This window comes from Stegodyphus dumicola, chromosome 1 (assembly GCF_044657685.1).
Source record: "Stegodyphus dumicola isolate Sdum_Otavi_A_Nest chromosome 1, ASM4465768v1".
NCBI classification, from domain to species: Eukaryota; Metazoa; Arthropoda; class Arachnida; order Araneae; family Eresidae; genus Stegodyphus; species Stegodyphus dumicola.
This window is the reverse complement of record NC_140768.1, coordinates 218105613-218123470: the sequence shown is the minus strand read 5'-3', so window position 1 is coordinate 218123470 and position 17858 is coordinate 218105613. Positions and strand designations below refer to the sequence as shown.

General features: G+C 33.3%; 1 protein-coding gene across 4 annotated transcripts in view; it reads left to right on the top strand.

Moving 5' to 3' along the window:
- Window positions 1–17858, top strand: part of LOC118201808 (annexin A7-like) — a 156402-nt gene that overhangs the window by 33091 nt on the left and 105453 nt on the right. For 2 of the 4 annotated variants that reach the window (XM_085825620.1, XM_085825612.1), the window contains exon 2: window positions 8135–8176. The exons of the other annotated variants lie outside the window; for them this stretch is intronic. In XM_085825620.1, coding sequence (XP_085681746.1) covers window positions 8135–8176 — 42 coding nt within the window. The remainder of the gene's footprint in view (window positions 1–8134; window positions 8177–17858) is intronic. 4 annotated transcript variants of the gene reach the window in all.

The window sequence follows — 17858 nt, the reverse complement described above, 5'->3', positions numbered from 1 at the left end:
AACAGGAACTGCTTGCTCTTAGATTTTATACTTAAAGAAAATAATACTTTTGCCTTAGCTAAATAAAGTAAAACCAAACTAAGTCTCAACCGAGACAAATTGATTTCCGTCAAAACATAGAACTTCGTATTTACGAATAACATTTCGGAACAAAAGAAAAAAATTATAGATTTTAACTTGTCTTTGAGTTTTCGATGCTTGGAACTCCGACATCGTCTTCTGGCAGAATTGGTCCCAAGTTATGGAATTCATCGGAGTCAGTCGTCTCCTTTGTGTTTTTCGAATTTCGTCCATGTTGATTTTTCTTTTTTGCCCTCTGCGCGCCGGCCTCTTGGAGTGGTAGTCATCGGGTTCCTGTCTTTTCCGTTTTGCCCTTGGACGGCTGGTCTTGGCGTCCTCCGGTCTGGAATCGTGCTTGAATTTCTTCTGTTGGTGGTGGTCTTTTCGTTCCTCCTGCTGTCTTTTCGTTCTCGTGAACGGCGGCCTTGTTTGCTCCTGACTATCTGGCCCTGGAAGTGTTTTCCTCGATGCAGAATTTCTACTGTGATACGTTGTAACTGATCTTTTCCTCTTTACCAAAGATTCTTTACACGGCGGCGTTGCTTTCTTGTATTTCTTAAATGCTGGAGTCTGAACGTTTTCCTTTCTTCTTTTCGGTACCGTCCCATGACTTAGAAGGGTAGAAGGACTAGGTTTCTCTTCAGTTCTCTGCTTCTTGGGTGGTGGAGCGGGTGGCGTTACTTCTGGACCTTCCACTTCTTTTGCGCTTGAGTCCTGCAAGAAACTTTTAATGATTTCAAAATCATTTTGATTATAATATTTTTTCACCTGGTCGGGACTTGCTTTACAGATTTCCTCTCTCTCGTTCTTAAGGTACAATACGACCCCTTGATTTCCTGAATTACATAGGGGCCTTCAAATTTCGGAGCTAACTTTGCAGTAAAATTGTCTGGGGCACTTGATAAAGAAAATTTACGCATCAACACTTTATCCCCAACTTTAAAATCTGCTTCACGGCGTTTTCTATCATAGTATAATTTCTGTCTATTTCTTGCCGTATCCGAACTTTTAACCGAATGGTCAATGAGTTTTTGCACATCTTTTTGTTTGAACTCTTGCTCTCTTTGTTGCACAAAGAATAATTTATCTAGTGGCGTAATTAACTTCCGTCCTAAAAATAATTCTGCTGGAGTTTTCCCCGTAGTATCGTGATTTGCTGTTCTTAAAGCATAAGCTAACTCATTTATGTAGCCATCCCAGCGCTTGTGATATGTGCTAACATAACTTCGAATTATTTTTACAATATTTTTATTAACTCTTTCTGCTATGTTTGCCTGTGGTCTATATGGAACCATTTTGATATGGCGTATGCCAAGTCCAGTGCAAATGTTTTCAAATATTTGGCTAACGAATTGTTTACCGTTATCGCTAATGACTTTTATCGGTGCACCGTATTTTAAAATGTATCTGTGTAAGAATGCATCTGCGACTGTTTTGGCTGACGCGCGTTTAAGTGGAACAATTTCTGTCCATTTTGAAAAATGATCTACAATTACTAAAAGAAAACGATTTTTATTTAACTCACTCTGGGGGAAAGGACCAAGAAGATCTATGCCTAAAATTTCATTCGGAAATGTAGCGCGAATGCTATTTAAGTACCCAGCCGGGCTGTAATTAATATCATTTATTAACTGACATTAATTGCAGGACCTGACATACGCAGTTACTATTTTGTATAATTGCGGGAAATATACCGCCTCGCGTACCCGTTTTAAAGTCTTTCTGACCCCTAAATGACCCGCTGTTTTCGCGTCGTGTAATTCCTTCAAAATGCTTAATCGAAGCGAGGCTGGGATGACTGGTTTGTATTCGAAATTTTCGTTTGTTGTTTTCGTATAAAATAATAAATTATCTATTAGTTCATAGTTTTCTGATCTATTTCTTATTGAATCGATATCTGTGTGTTCAAAGTTTTCGGGGTCTTTCAAATACGCATAGATACTTCCAAATTCAGGATCAGCTTTCAATTCAGCAATAATTGTTTCTCTAGAATCTGACATTTTTGAAGTCAACACAGCGCATTTCAGTTCATTTCCTTCATCGTCCAGTTTTATACGAGATAGTGCGTCAGCTACATTGTTTTCCTTACCCGGTTTATGTTTAATTATGAGGTTATATTCTTGAAGTTTTAAAGCCCATCTTATTAACCTGGGCGTTAGGTTTTCCCCAAGTAAAGTCTACCAACAGCCGCATGATCCGAAAAGACTGTTACTGGCGCTTTGCCGAAATAAACTCGAAATTTGTGTGCAGCCATTAATACGGTTAATATTTCTCTCTCTGTAGCTGTATAATTCCTTTGCGTAGGGTTTAAAGTTTTACTAAAAATGCCAAAGGATGGCCATTTTGCATGAGAACAGCACCTACAGCATAGTTCGACGCATCTGCTGCAATTTCCAAATTTTCTTCTCCCTCCGGGAATTTCAAAACAGGGACATTGATGAGCGCTTCTTTCAACCTTTCAAATGCAGTATTTGCTTCTGCTGTCCACGTGAATTTACTTTTCTTTCTTTTAATTACTAACAAGGGTTCAACAATATTAGCAAAATATTTTATGAACGACCGATAATAAGAACATAACCCAAGGAAAGAAGAAAGTTTCTTGGCGGTGTTGGGAGGCGGGAAATTCTTGATGGCTTTTATTTTTGAATCCTGAGTTTCTATACCCTTTTGCGAAATTTTATAACCCAGATATTTAAGTTCTTTAGTTGCGAACTTGCAATTTGATGCATTAATTGTAAGACCGGCCATTTTATTTGTGCTTAATTTAACTGCAAAAGGAAGTTAACACTTATTCGTGTTCGCAAAAGAGTGTCTTCGTGCTTTGCGTGCCGATGATATTTATCTTTGTACTTTGTTGGCAACACTGGTTCTCAGAAGTTTGAACTTTCTAAAATCGAGTTATTTTAGTAAGCAAAGAATGTTGTAAGTTAATTAAGAGCTTTTAGTTAATTAAAACCAAAATAATAACTTGCAGGATTCCATTAATTGTTTAACTTGGTCCTTACTGTCTCCCCGTTTATGTAACTAACAACAGATTCAGAGGCAAATCTAAATACACCTTTTTATTGAAACTTTACAGTGCACGGCCTGCTCTTACAAATAAATCCCATCAGCTTGCGTGATTTCAGAAACATAAAGCGTGAAATTAAAATTCAAAGTAACTTAATGGAGACACATTTGCAAAAGCTTAATAAGACTTAGTTCATTTGTAATAACTAAATGCATAAGTAACTCGTCTAGCAAAAAGGCCGGATCAAGTTATTTTCAGATCTGGACGCGGAAATATCAGAACAGTCAGCATCGTCACTGCCAAAGCTCTCTTTAACTATCAAGAAGTTAGTTCTTATGTACAAATATTTCATTTACATCCTGGCGAGTGCTAATGAAAAGTGGAAGTAATAGTTTAGTTCAAATAATAAGATCGTAAGTTAATTAATCTAAACCTTTAATAACTTAACGGAGAACAGTCAAGCACTCTCTCCAAATTCAGTTTAGTTTTGTTTGTGTTAGTGTAACTAATTAAGTGAAGCTAAACATTGTGTTGCTTGACTGTGAGCTGCAGTCTTGCAGCTGTTCACACATAAGTTATAAAACCCAAATTATCGTTATTGAAAATTTGGGTTTATGTACTAAATTGTGCGTTTAGTCAAGGTATCTAACTTGGCCTTTAATCAATAGCTTTTAGTCCAAAGGTATAACATGCTTAGACAACCAGCATTTCTAAAGTGATTTAAATATTATCAAGTTAAATCTGAAAGATGTTATTGCAATCCTGCATAAGATAAGTACTATTTTTTAAAATAAGTAACATTTAAATAAAATCTGGTACATCCGCAATCACTGAAAATTTAGGTTATCAGTGTACGTATACTGATACTGAACTGCAAATTTTTTATTTGTGTTTTATAATATATTCTTCTATGTAGGATTATCTCCTAGGAAAGGAAGTGTAAAACTATTGCAAACTGGTATATATATATATATTGTTGCGTACGAACGGGTTCGTTTGAATTGAATGCACAAGTCCGATGAAAAATGGACAAAATTTTATTATTATCGCAATTAAAAAATGCTTAAATTCCCTCTGATATTCTTTTAGTATTACAATATCTCACATTAGTTATCTTTTAACTACTCAAAAGTTCAACAAGTGTTAATTCAAAACAGCTAAAAAGAAAGCTAATCCGCGAATTCGCTACAATCAACAAGAGCAGTTTTCTAAACAAACTCTTAAAACAACAACAAGCTAACTAAAATCACTGACTAACTGAATGGAAATCGAAATCGAGTCAATGGCTAGGCGGCAATTAGTAGCCAAACGCTACTTTAACCGTCTCTGTTGGTAAATTGCCCTAAGGCGTTGGTACTTAAGTTTTTAATTAACAAAGATAATTTTCACGGTTTTCTTTATTCAGTCAGACTGGATGTCTCTAACTATTTAACTCTTAAGTGCAAAAATTAGTTTCGATGCATGTTTTGGTTCTTCAGGCATACTACCAAAATAATTTTCTGTTATTTTTAGGAAAAGTTAAAATTAATTAAACATAAAATTTATGCAAAAGATTATTTCATAAATCATCTATGATTTTACGCTTTTAAGAACTGTTTTTTTTTTCCCTTCCTATCATCAAACTTTTACTATTTGTTTTTATGCAATGTGAATGCTACTTTACAGATTCATTTTCCGTCTAAAATTCTATTCAGACAATAAGCTATTCGTCAGCAATTTATTTGTATTTTTAACTGGATTTGGTATTTTTGTGTTCATTTATTCATATTTTATAAGGAGTTTATATATTCAATAAATTGTTACATAATAATTAAGTCATACACGTAATCTTGATGTAAAACAAAATTTGCCAAAGAATTAAAGCTTTCGGGCAGTCTGTTGGAAGCAAAGGCGGACATTAGAAAGCCAAATATGACCTCGATAGGATTCGAACACCGAACCTTAAGCAAACGAGTGCTTTCTAGTTATACGGAGAAACATCCTAACATTCTCCCTCTCTCACTGGAGAGTAGAAAACACAGTCGCTAAAACCTGGCGGTGACGAATTATCGTTGATCACATTTCTTACTTCGAGAGTCACTTGTAAAGTCGTTAGTTTTAATTCGAAGTAAGAATCCTTAAAAGTTGGCGATGCTCTTGCCGATATTCGAACTCCAAACCTTCCGACTGCTAGCCGGACTTGGTTTCCAATTACACCATGAAAGTACATGGTAAGGAAGAAGGAAATTCCTTAATTCATTCGGTACCAAATATGGCAAGCAATACATGCGATAGAATGATCTTTGCGAGAACGATAGATAGAGGTTTCACAACATATTAAAACAATGCTATGTGGATTATTAGAGATCGTTACAAAAACCATTCTTTTCAGCTTCGTGAAAGTATTCATTAGTATTAATAACATTTCTAAAGAAACGCTGGTAAAATAACCGCATATTTTATTAAGAGCAAAGTATATTTCAATTAATCTTTGACATACCAGTGGCCCAGTACAAAAGATTATTAGCGTTCTTTGTTCTGTTCTGGTGACCGAATTAGTTGCCAACACAAAGTTTTCGTAGTTTTTGAAATAGTTATAAGTTTTTAAATACAATAGATTAAAATGTAAATAAAATTGCAGTCTGAAACAAATTTACTCTCTTTCAAAAAGCATAATTTTTTAAAAAAAAATTAAGGTTATGAAAATAATAAGATTAAAAAGAAATTGTACTCTGATCTTGGCTAATAATTCCTTTTAATACCTGCAGTAATTTTTAAATAAGTAATTACGATATGTCTGCTAATTTAAGAAATAGTCTCCGAAAATTTAAAGATTTCGAACATAAAACGTTACATTTAAAATCAGCTATCCAAACTGGCAAAGTCAAATGATAGAAAAAAAAAATTGCTTCTACTTTTTTATCTTAAACTAACGTCTCTGGATATTTTGTGCACTTAATTAATAGAGATAAAAGCTTATTCAAAATGTAGCTGAGCTTTTATTTCACTATAGATCACGTGTTTCGCGACAAATATTTCTCTCAAAAGTCAATAACTTGTTTAGCCAGAAACAAAAAATCTACTCTTTTACAATACTCTATCTACAATAAACAACTCTGCACGATGTTTGAAATAATGTAATTGTTCTCACTAGTTCTTTAATTTAGTACTCTTTGAGAATGTTGATGTATTTGTATAATTTTAAAACCTGTCTCTATTACATTTAAAATGAAACTGATTTGGTTATTAAGAGATTAGGATTTTCTTAAAATTTTCACATCTGAATATAATTCAGCCATTCCGAACATTTCGACATTCGAGTAATTCTATCATAAAGTATTTAAAATTCTATCATAAATTATTTTAAAGTCTGTCATAAATAATTTTAAATTCTTTCCACTTAACATAAAAGTACCTGCAGGAGATGCAGTTATTAACAGTTTAACATTTTGCATTTTGATGCCAGATTTTGTCAGTATTATTAAATAATGAAGAATCTATAATCTATCTTATATATGTATTTTCTCTCATAACGGGAAAAATGGAGGTATTTTGAACACATTTCTCCATTGGAACTTGTGCACCTCGAAGATGGAATTTTGAATTTCTTTTTGATTTATTTCCTATTTTGTGCGAATTTAACTGATGTTTGATTACAAATTCGGTGATTAAAAAGTAATGTATTAACACTCTACCAAGCACAAGACATTTACACTTCAAATTTAATCTGAAAATTGAAGATTTATATGAAATGTGTTGCCATTTGGTGAAGCGTAAAGTATTTTCACATCGTAAAACGGGGCGATCCTAAGGTGCCTGTGCCCAAGGCTTTATCCCTGTAAAAAAATTTCATTGCAAATTATATCTATTAAAAGATTCATTATCAGAAATCCGCAAAATGTCCAAACGAATATTCACGAGAGTTCCTTAGAAAAATAGACACAAATAATAAACATTCGTTGAAGGCAAGCAAGACAAACTAATACTGCTATTCTTAAATGATATGTTCATTAAGAATTGTTCTGGGGCATTTTACATTGTTTGCATCATATGCATTATAATTTAATAGACTGTCAATTAAGCAAGATTTTTCACCAAATTTATTGATTAATTTATGTTTGTCTAACTAGTCTTCTAAGGTATTTGTGTTTAGATTTAATAAACGAACTCAGCAATTAAAAAAAAAAGTGTTTTCACTGCTCGATATAAAATATTTTTATCTTCCACGTACCAGTTTGTTGCCCTGTTGGAGAAACCTAGATATTTAACTTTATTTTCAAATTTTATCTGTCCGTTATTGGTCAACAAAGAAAGCAATTTAAAAGGAATAAAGGCAACTGGCTCTTTGTCTCTTATTATTAATTACTAGTTCGACCGAGGAAATCACACTAGATAGATTTATTAAAAGCCTTATTAGTCCACTATTGTTTTCGTTTTGAGATTTTGCGTCGAATCACTATAAATGTCCGTTTCACGTTTCAAACTGTTGCCAACAAATGTTAGGGTCCTGCATTATATTTGAAGAAATTAAATAATGAAAAATGTGCATAAATGTATGTCTATTTCTTGCATTGTGGTAAAACAACGGTACATAGAGCCATCGAATTTTGAATGACGTAATCCTACTGCAAATATGGGCATGATGAAGCCCAAATTTGAAATTTGGAATTTGTTTTATTATCAATTTCACATTTTGTAAAACTTTAACGGATTTTTGAGTAACAAACTCAACGATTTAAAAGGAAGCAATGGCAACACTCTATCGAAAAAAAAAAAAAAAAAAAAAAAACTTTTATCTCCAGCGTGCGGAACTGTATATCCGGAAATTCTAAAGATATGCTTATTTTAAGATTGTTTTGCAATATTTCTGTTAAATTGAATTTTATGGTTTAAGTGCAAAGAACATTTAATAAATAAAGGGTAACACACAAATTTTTGATTTAATAATTTTGTATATTTTTTCTTTTTTATAAATAGTTACCTTGGGCGGCAACCCGCTGCAGTGGATAGTATGATAAAAACAGAAATTATAAGTGTCGGCTTTTAAATTCAAACTTATTAACTAACGAAGATTTTAAATTTCAGAAAACTAAAGGATTCAACTACATTGAGAAAGAATCGCTGCAGGTAAATTATATGTTACATAATTTTTGTGTTTATTTCAGTAACACTGAGTTCTAGAAATTTGATAATCCTCTTAGCTTCTGATGTGTTAAATTGCATATTGAATAAATCTGAGGAGAAATTACACGATGTTCACTCGTTAAAGTTCGGTTTTCGTTTAGTTTTACACTTAAATGATGATTCAAAATTTTAATTTTGAGTTCCATTTCCAGAAATTGCGACCTATCAAAAGATGAGTTGCCAATTTACAATCTAATGCACCTGCTGGTGGAAAAAAGTGCTCTCTTTACCAAACGATAAAAAATGTATTCAGGTGCTTCACTCAGTGTTGCACATTTCGAAATGTATGTCAGAAGAGTATTCGATTTGATGTCACTACAACTCATCATTAACTACCATGGCAACACGTTTTGTTTTTATTCAGTAGGTCATGTTATCTCCTGTCTCATGTGATAGATAAATATGGTTATTTGGAAATAAATGATGAAATGACTATTTGAGAAAAGCCAATATCGCTTTCGCACTATTCTCTGAAGACAAATTCTGAAGCGTTGAGTGATTGCTGTTCGACATAGACTGTATATTGGATGGGGTTTTGATCTCATTTTTTATTGTTTAACACTTACGCGATATTTTTCGACTTTACTACGATTTATTATGTGAGATTCCTTTTTAACTTCTGAATCTTTTTTTATTTGAACTACTTTTAACTGTAAAAGAAAAAAAAACCTAAATGCAGTATTAACCTAAATTAAAATATAAGACAATGAGAAAAATTCTATATAACTAATATATCTTTTACCATTTGCTGAGTATATATAGCTTGCAGGCAGCTAAAAGAATTGCTTTACTTCGCATTTTGATTAAAACATAAATCTTCATAAAAGCTTAAGTTTAATTTTAATCACAGATACTAACCTAATTAAATTAATTCAGAGCATACAGTCTTGTGCTAATTGTTTTTGAAATTGAGAAATGTGGCCGACTTTGTAACATTAAAATAATTAGAGTTATCTGATAAAATATATCAAATACTTGATAAAGAGGTTATGTGCTCTATAAGCGTAAGGCAAGCAAATTCCTGGTTCAAACCTGTAGAATTGGCTAAGGAAATAGATTTATATTATGCATCAAAAGGAAAATCTGTGGCTGGTAATTTTAGGTTGAGTATTTTAAAAAATTCGAAATGTATTTTTATGACGCAATGCAATTCATTTTTTTGTATAAATGTCCTCTTTATAAAAATATAACAATAAATGATAGAGTTAAGCAAGTAAACTCGAAACATTTGTGTTTCAACTATTTAGGAAATCATAAAGTCACTGATTACAGAAATGAATACTCTTGCGGTATTTGCAAAATTTACAAGTACTGAAATAAGAATACTGAGACATAGAAACGCAGAAATACTGATGGCGTAAATACGTGATACTTAGAATGTAGAATTCGTAATGACTAAGAAACTTGGCAGTCGAGGTGGTTTTAATTTCATTTCTATTTAAATTTCCATTTGTGGCCACAGTTTACTTGACACTCTAATGATGCCTACTTTCCAGAGCATTTACATTTTTGAATACTAATGTGGTAGGAAGAGAGCATAGCGAAGCGTCCGAGCAGCACAGAAGTAAAAGCTAAAAGTGCGCATGTGCCCAATATGGCAGCCTGGATAAAGGTTTTTGGTTTAAGGTTTCAGTTCTCAGAGTTTAGATTCCCAATTAACCACGTCATCAGCATTACGTAACGCATGCAAGATGGATTGATATAGAAATAACGCAGTCCATAAATGTTATTATTTTTAGAATAGAGAGACAAAATACCCAAATTAAAATGAGGAATTAAAAGCCTACTGCTAAATTGTATTATAAAGGGGATTTACGTAATTTTTATCTTATATTTATATGACCATAAAATTCTTTTGGTGGTTAATCAGCGAATGTTCTAATTTTCTGAATGCGTTAAACAGGGATGAAAGCTATTATACGTACTTGTGTGTTGCACTGCAGAAGTCACGAATACGAAGTAAGCGTTTCATATTTAATGGCAAATTAAATCAAATAAATCGAAGCACGCAATCGTTTTAGTTTTACTTAGTTTTCTCAATAAAACTTCGGAAAATGAAACAGAGATTTTATTCTTTTATGCTCCATTAAAAAAAATTGCTACAAAATAAAGGTAACTACAACAAAGATAGAAGAGAAACGAAGCTACAAGATAAACGAAAACAACTGCATCTATTTTTTTTTCGCATGCGCAAAGAAGCTGTTAGGAAAATCAAGGATTATGGAATACTAGCCGCTCGCTCGGCCAGCCACTTAAACTAATTATCATAGAAAAGAAAAATATGTAATGATTTTTAATGAGTCCAGCTACTGTAATTTCATAAAAATATTTAGTATTTCTAATTATGCATGTCATAGTTTAAATGTATTTTGATTAAATCAATCAGATAAAAAAGTAGAAAAAATTTTATCAAGAACTGCATTTATTGCTTTTAAATCTCTTAGTTGGTTACTCAATAACAGACCAAAAAAATCTGAAAGAAAAATATTGTACGTTTTACTCAACGGCAACTCGTTGGCTTGTGGAAAATAAAAATATTTTACTTCAGGCGGGGGAAAACACCTTTGCTTTTAAATGACCGAGTTTCTTGCAAGAAGCTTAGAATAGATGGAGTCAGACAACTAAAGCAATGGAAATGTCAGCCATGGACCTTATAAGAAATAGACTAACCCAGTGGGCGGGGCGTGCGTCACACACATGTCGGGAAGAGAGAGTAGGGACGATTTAGTTTATCGTAACATTGAAACATATGGCGTTTGTATCACATAACTCTTTTTAATTATTAAATGTGATACGTTGCATAAATGATGAGATAATAAAAATGACAGTTTTTGCTAATAAGATTTTATATATCTCATGAAACCACTTTTTAGTGCATTTTGAGTTTTTTTTTTAGTCCAAAGGGGCTTTGTCCCTGAAGGACTATTGTTTTCGTTTTGCGATTTTGCGTCGGACTCATAAGCGTCGGTTCACTTTTCAAACTGTTGCCACAAAATGTTAGAGTCCTGCATTATATTTGAAGAAATTAAATAATGAAAAATCTGCATAAATGATCGTCTATTTCTCGCATTGTGATAAAACAATGGTACATAGAGCCATCGAATTTTGAATGACGAAATCCTACTGCGAATATGGGCATCTGAAATCCCAAATTTGGAATTTGTTTTATTATAGATTTTATCTTTTGTAAAACTTTAACGAATTTTTGATTTACAAATTCAATGCTTTAAAAGCGAGAAATGGCAACGTTATATAGAAAAAAAATACTTTTATCTCCAGCTCGCGAGACTGTGTATATCGGAAATTCTAAAGATATGCTTAATTTAACATTATTTTGCGATATTGCTCTTGAACTGAATTTTATGGTTTAAGTGCAAAGAACATGATATTTAATAAATAAAGGTAACACTCAAAACGTTAAAAAAACGCCCCTTTGGACGTAATTTAAAATCTGAAACATTTCAGATTTTTTTTTTTTTTTTTTTTTTTGCTGCATTTTGAGCATAAGCGTAATTCTTGTCTAAACATCATTACTTTGATAAAACGGTAAAAACTCTAAACAAAAAATTTATGAATTTACTTTTGCCTACAAATAAAGTAAAATTAAGTAAGATTGATAGTACATGATGCTATGAAACAAATAAGATAAAATTAAACAAGATTTGGTAATTTTTTTTTTAATTTTATGAACATTTTCAGGCAGTAGTAGCAAATATTTATCATTTCTAATGTTTATAGAAACCAAGGATTGTTTTATTTATTTTTTCTGTTTTCAAAATTATTATGGTATTAAAAGATGATCATTTATGACAATATTAATAACTCATAAAATTCGAAGCATAAACCTTTCTGAGTGTAATGAAAAATTTAAAAAAAAATTCGCAGTAAATAAAAAAATCTTATGCGGAACTAGAAATGAATTAAAAAAAAGAATTACTATAAAATACAAGATATTATATGTCCAATCTTAAATTTTTATTAATGCGCCTAAAGTAACCTTGTAATTTTATATACCTGTAAATACTTTAAGCAGAATGACTATACATCTATAAATACATATGTATGAAAGTAAACAATTTAGGATATTTGTTGCATTGAAAAATTCGCTTACTTCACTTTTTATTTCAAATATTTGTGAAAACAAGATTATATCTATTTATCTATTAATGTAAATACACACACCTATATATATATATTTAGAGAGAGAGAGGAAGAGAAACAGATAATATGGTTTATTGATACTTAAATAATATTAATTTAGTAAATCTGCTTCGAATATTTTCTCTCTGTTTAGATTAATTGTAACATGCAACTGCATGATGCATTCTGATTTTTAAATATTGAAATATCACTGCTTTAATTAATTTAATCAGGTGGTTTTTATCTGGCTCATCATCATAAATATGGTTTTGAAGAGAAGGAAATATATGTGTTCCTACGCTTTTTAAGACTTTTAGAGTCATGAAATTTATAATATTTTTTTTATTCAATTTAAACTCCTTTTCAGTCTGCCTAAAAATTATTTCTGCAATTTTGTAGATCATTCGGACGTCACTGGAAGGAGAAGTCAAACCTTTACATCCAGATTTATAATATTTGAAACCTAGCAAACCATCATATGGTTCTGTTGAAACTAAAGCTGAGAAACAGATATTACATTTTGCTTTATAAGCTAAGCTTTTAACAACAAAACCAGCTATATAAGATGTATACTTTTCTTTCTTAAATATTCTTATTTTTGATTAGTTATAATGCTAGGAATTAAAATTTACCTATAATTTAAAAAAGCAGCAAAAAATTATAAATTTTAAAGAAAAACTTTCAAAAATTCATTTTTAGGCATTTTAGTATTTAGATATAGTTTAGTATTAGTTATAGTTTTAATAATTGTAAGAGAAAATTACTTGGTTGAATTCTTCTGTTAGTTCAGATTTAAAATATTATTTTCTAAAAGAAGAAGTTACAAATTCGCTTACATCATAGGAAAAGCTAAAAATATATACAAGCCTGAAAGCATGCAACAGCTTTATAATTATTTAGAACGTTAATTATGCTTGAAAAACAAGCTAAGTATTTAAAAAGCAATCTCAGTGTCAAAAACAAAAATATTTAAAAATTCTTACTTGTGAAATGAGGCACTACCACCAGCTTTTTCGTGACAATTGTACGCGCTGCAATAGCCAACCATTGCTAATTTCTGTAAGTCGTCCCTACTCCTTCGGATGTGATCAAGGTGACAGCCGGGAACGCGCCAGACAAGGGAGAAAACGCAATTGGGTTAGTCTATTTCTTATAAGGTCCATGATGTCAGCAACGTGACGTCACGACTTATCATGGCAGCCATACAGCCATGCGGGAAACGAATAAGACTACAAAAAGTACGGTTAAATAAAATTACACTGACTTTGAGAACTAATACCATCATCCGAAGGCTCAGGAAAGTGTCTTTAGGCATAAATTGCATAAAATACCATTGAAAGTTCCATTGATATTTGAGTTTTTACCATAGATACATTTTCTTTATAGTTACCATTTACATATTTTTATGTACCTAGATTTTATTAAATTTTAAACAGTTATTTACAATTCTTGTGATTTTTCTATGTACTAAGTAGAAAATCGTTTATGTTAAGTGTTAAAAGTAGAATGGGAGACTTACAAATATTCATTGATAAATAGTTAACATGCAGACAACACCGATTAGAATGTCAACAAAACCAACCAGAAGTCCGCTTGTGGCAGGACTTATTTTCAGGCTTATTATCACGACTTATTATCAGGCTTATTATCAAGACTTATTATCACGACACGACTTATCAGGGCATAAGTCGTGTCGTGATACTGTGACGTTTTATGACTTCGTTTTCATCGCACTTACTCCATTTGCTCTAACCTCCTCGGTTTTTTGATTAAATTGAAAGATGAATATGGGTCATGTTGCCAGATGGAAACAGTTGAGCGCGCTGGAGATAAAAATGTTTGATTTCGAACAGTGTTGCCACTGGTCGCTTTCAAACCGCCGAGTTTATTAATAAAAAATTCAATAAATTCTTAGAAAATATCAAATAGATCAAAACAAATTCGAAATCCCAAATTCGGTCTTCGAGATGCAGTTGTTCGAGAGAAGAGCTATGCGTATTTAAAATTGGGTAGCTCTAAATGCCGTCTCTTTTCAGCATTCCTAGGAACTTACAAATAAATACACGTGCATTCACAGAGATTCTTGATTATTTAATAGTAGAGGTAATGCGCAAAAAGTACTTATTTTAATTTATGAATCAATTCCATTTTATTCCAAATAACCATTTTTTTTTCTCTCCAAACCTTTTCTACATTAACTCCTGCAAATTAAGCATAAATGTTTAAATACGCTTTGGCGCATGAAATGTCAAACAATTAATAATGTCGTACATCTACATACTTTTGCAAGCGCACAACCGTCCAGCACAACTGCATGGTCTTATGAAATTGCACGGCTCTTCGGTCTTTTGTGCGCAAAAGCTGCACAGTAAGAGCCTTCAGTTGAGCTACATTTACAAGGTTCCTTGCGCATACCTTATCTTTCAAAAAGTCTCATAAAAGGAAATCACATGGATTAATATTCGCTTATGCACGGCCTACTGTATTCCACCTTCGTGTATCGTTAAGGAGATCAATGTGGCATTACATTCCCATTAAACATTTCACATAGGAAATCAAGAACGATATTTTCAGTGTCTGGGCGGTTTTTCGACTTGCGCGAACCATTGAATCTTGTAAAGGGATACTGTTGTCATTTTAGGTTTGCAGGCGCTCATCCAACAGAGAGCCAGTGGCTTCGAATTACTGAAACAATCTGTGAATGGTCTGTTTGCAAGGAGCAAATCTTGTACCAAAGTGTGGACGAAAACATTATCTGTCTTCTTTCAGATTCTTTTTGTGTCGTCACCTCAGTTTTCGTGTATTTGAAAGGACCTTACGATTTTTACTTTGTGTTTAACACTCAACCGGCTATTTTCATTTTCTGCCTTCTTGCATACTGCTATAGCGCGACAAATTATAGCCTGATGTTCACTTCTCCTTATGTCCGGAGTTTTTATAATAGAAGCATCCGAATTTACGTGTTCAACGTTCAATGAATAAGGTTACAAATTTTATAAGATGACTGAATATCATGAAATTTCGGTTGCCGCCTTATGTATCGTTAACTGCAAAATTATCGCTTTTATTCCAAATATAAAATTACTATTTTCTAATAAAAGAATTTACACTTACAGATTTTATTTATCATCCTTGCGAAAAATCATAAATTGTAATTCATTTAGCCAGTAACTTTGTAAGGATCTTAAGTTTTACTAACGTTTATTTTATTTTAAATCTTTACTATCACTTCTTATTTTCTACTTCCGGCCAGAATTATAAGCGTTAAAGTATTTATGCAAAGTTTGTCTGGCGAACACCAAGTATTTAAGTTGTGGCTTTTTGCCAAGCGAGAGAGGAAGCAGTGAGTCGAAGCAGGCCGCTTACCTTAGAAGTTTTACGCAGTTTCTGGTTGCCTTCCAGGCCAGAGGTTTTAATCCTCTTGATAAATTTTAAACGTATTGTAGTGTTCACAGTTCTCTGTACTACATACGGCTTCCTGTTAATATAAGGCCAATCTTCCACGTTTATTATTTTAAAGTTAAATTAGAGTTTAGTTCTATTTTTATACTTTTACGTTTTGACCCCAAGTAGCGGGTCTGTGTATTTCCGAAGTACGGAAGTTATTGTAAATAGAGAAAAATAAAGGGTTTTGTATACCCTTCTTGTGTATCCTGTCTACTTCCCACAGTTTTGAACGTAGCTTTAGTAAGCTCTGTTCCGAGTCAGGTCCTTGCATGTTCCCGAAGAAGGTAAGACGGAACATTGATCCTGATAGTGGCGCCCAACGAAGAAGAATAACCATGGCCGAGTTTCAAGAAGAACCTGTGCTGCCTGCAGAAACGGCTCAGAATCCAGAAATGCCAGCTGCCGCCCTGGAAGGATTTGGTTACATCGTCCAGACCATGCGCGCTTCGATGAAACCAGAAGCAACATTTAATGGAAACTCACTGGTAACCAGTTTTTTGGAAAAATTGGATGACCACTTCATGCTCTACCCCGTGCACGAGTTTCAAAAAGTTACCTTAGCTACCAGCGCTTTGAGGGGCCAAGCGCTTAACTGGTTCAGATGTATAGGCAGAAGTCTCTTGGGTCAAGCAGGAAGTCCCACCTATACTTACGAGAATTTCAAGACTGCCCTACTAAAAGCCTTCCCTGTGGTAAGGGATCGTGCGAAATTAGAAACGGAACTTTTCAGTATATATCAGCAAAAAATCGAAAATCTCTCAAGCTTTATTTTAAGAAAAATTCACGTCTTCAAACTCTTGTATGGAAACCGTCCGGATCCTGAAATAATTCAAGTGATTCTGCCGAGGTTACTGCCCCAAGTGCAAGACTTTATTGAATTAAGAAATCCGACTACACTGGAAAAGTTATTTGAGCTAGCAATCCAGTTTGAAAGTAGAAGAACGGCGGACATTGAAAGAAGACGCCAATATCAACAGCGAAACCAATTTGGTGCGCCAAGACTACAGCAAACTCAAGCACACGGCTACGGAAGCAAAGCGAATCAGTGGGCAAGGAAACCCGAGCATTCAAAAACAGCCGGCGAACGTCGACAGTTCAATAGCAATCCAGGAAAAAAGTCTCAAGGCCAGTGGAAAAAGAAGGAAAGCACGGAAAAGAAAAATAATTTAAACTAAAACGGATTTCTGCTGACGAGAGGGTGCGGAAATCCGAAGGCCACGAAAACCCCTCTTCCTTCAAGTTAAATACAGTAATGGTGAAAAATTTGACTCTTCCGAAGATTGAAGTGTTGGTGAATAATATCCCAGCCACCGCACTCCTGGATACAGGCGCGCAGTGTTCCTGTGTGGCAGAAGAATTTTTTAGGAAGTATTTTCGGAAATACCGCATATATAATTCGGATAATACGACAGTGGTAGCGGCGCAAGGAGAAAAATGAAAGTGTATAGGTAAAGTACCGCTGTATATCCGTATCAAGGACGAACAAGTAAAGGTGATGTTTTTTATAGTAAAGAATCTGCAAGCACATATAATCTTAGGAATAGATTTTCTTTCAGAAGCACAAGCAACGCTGGATTTTAATGAAGCGTCCCTTAAGCTGACAATGAAACCAGTTCGTGCAGAAAAGGCTGAACCGCCGATGTTAAATCTTGACCACCTGCCTAATGACGAGCAAGGAAGAATCCGTCAAGTGGTAAGTGAATTTGCTTCGTTATTTAGTGATATTCCAGGAATTACTCAGGTTACTAACCATAGTATTGACACCGGAGATTCAATGCCAGTTCGCCAAAAAGCATACCGGTATGATAAGAATAAGGAAAAAATTATAGAATAGCATATCACCGATATGCTACGTAAAAAGATCATAACGCCCATCTCAAGTAGTTATGGTAGCCCGGTGGTTTTGTGTAAGAAAAATAATGACTATCCTTTGACGCATCCAAAAAGGTGGAGATTCGCGATTGATTACCGTAAATTAAACTCCATAACTAAATATCCGGTATATCCGTTACCTATTATCGAAGAAATTAAAAGGAAC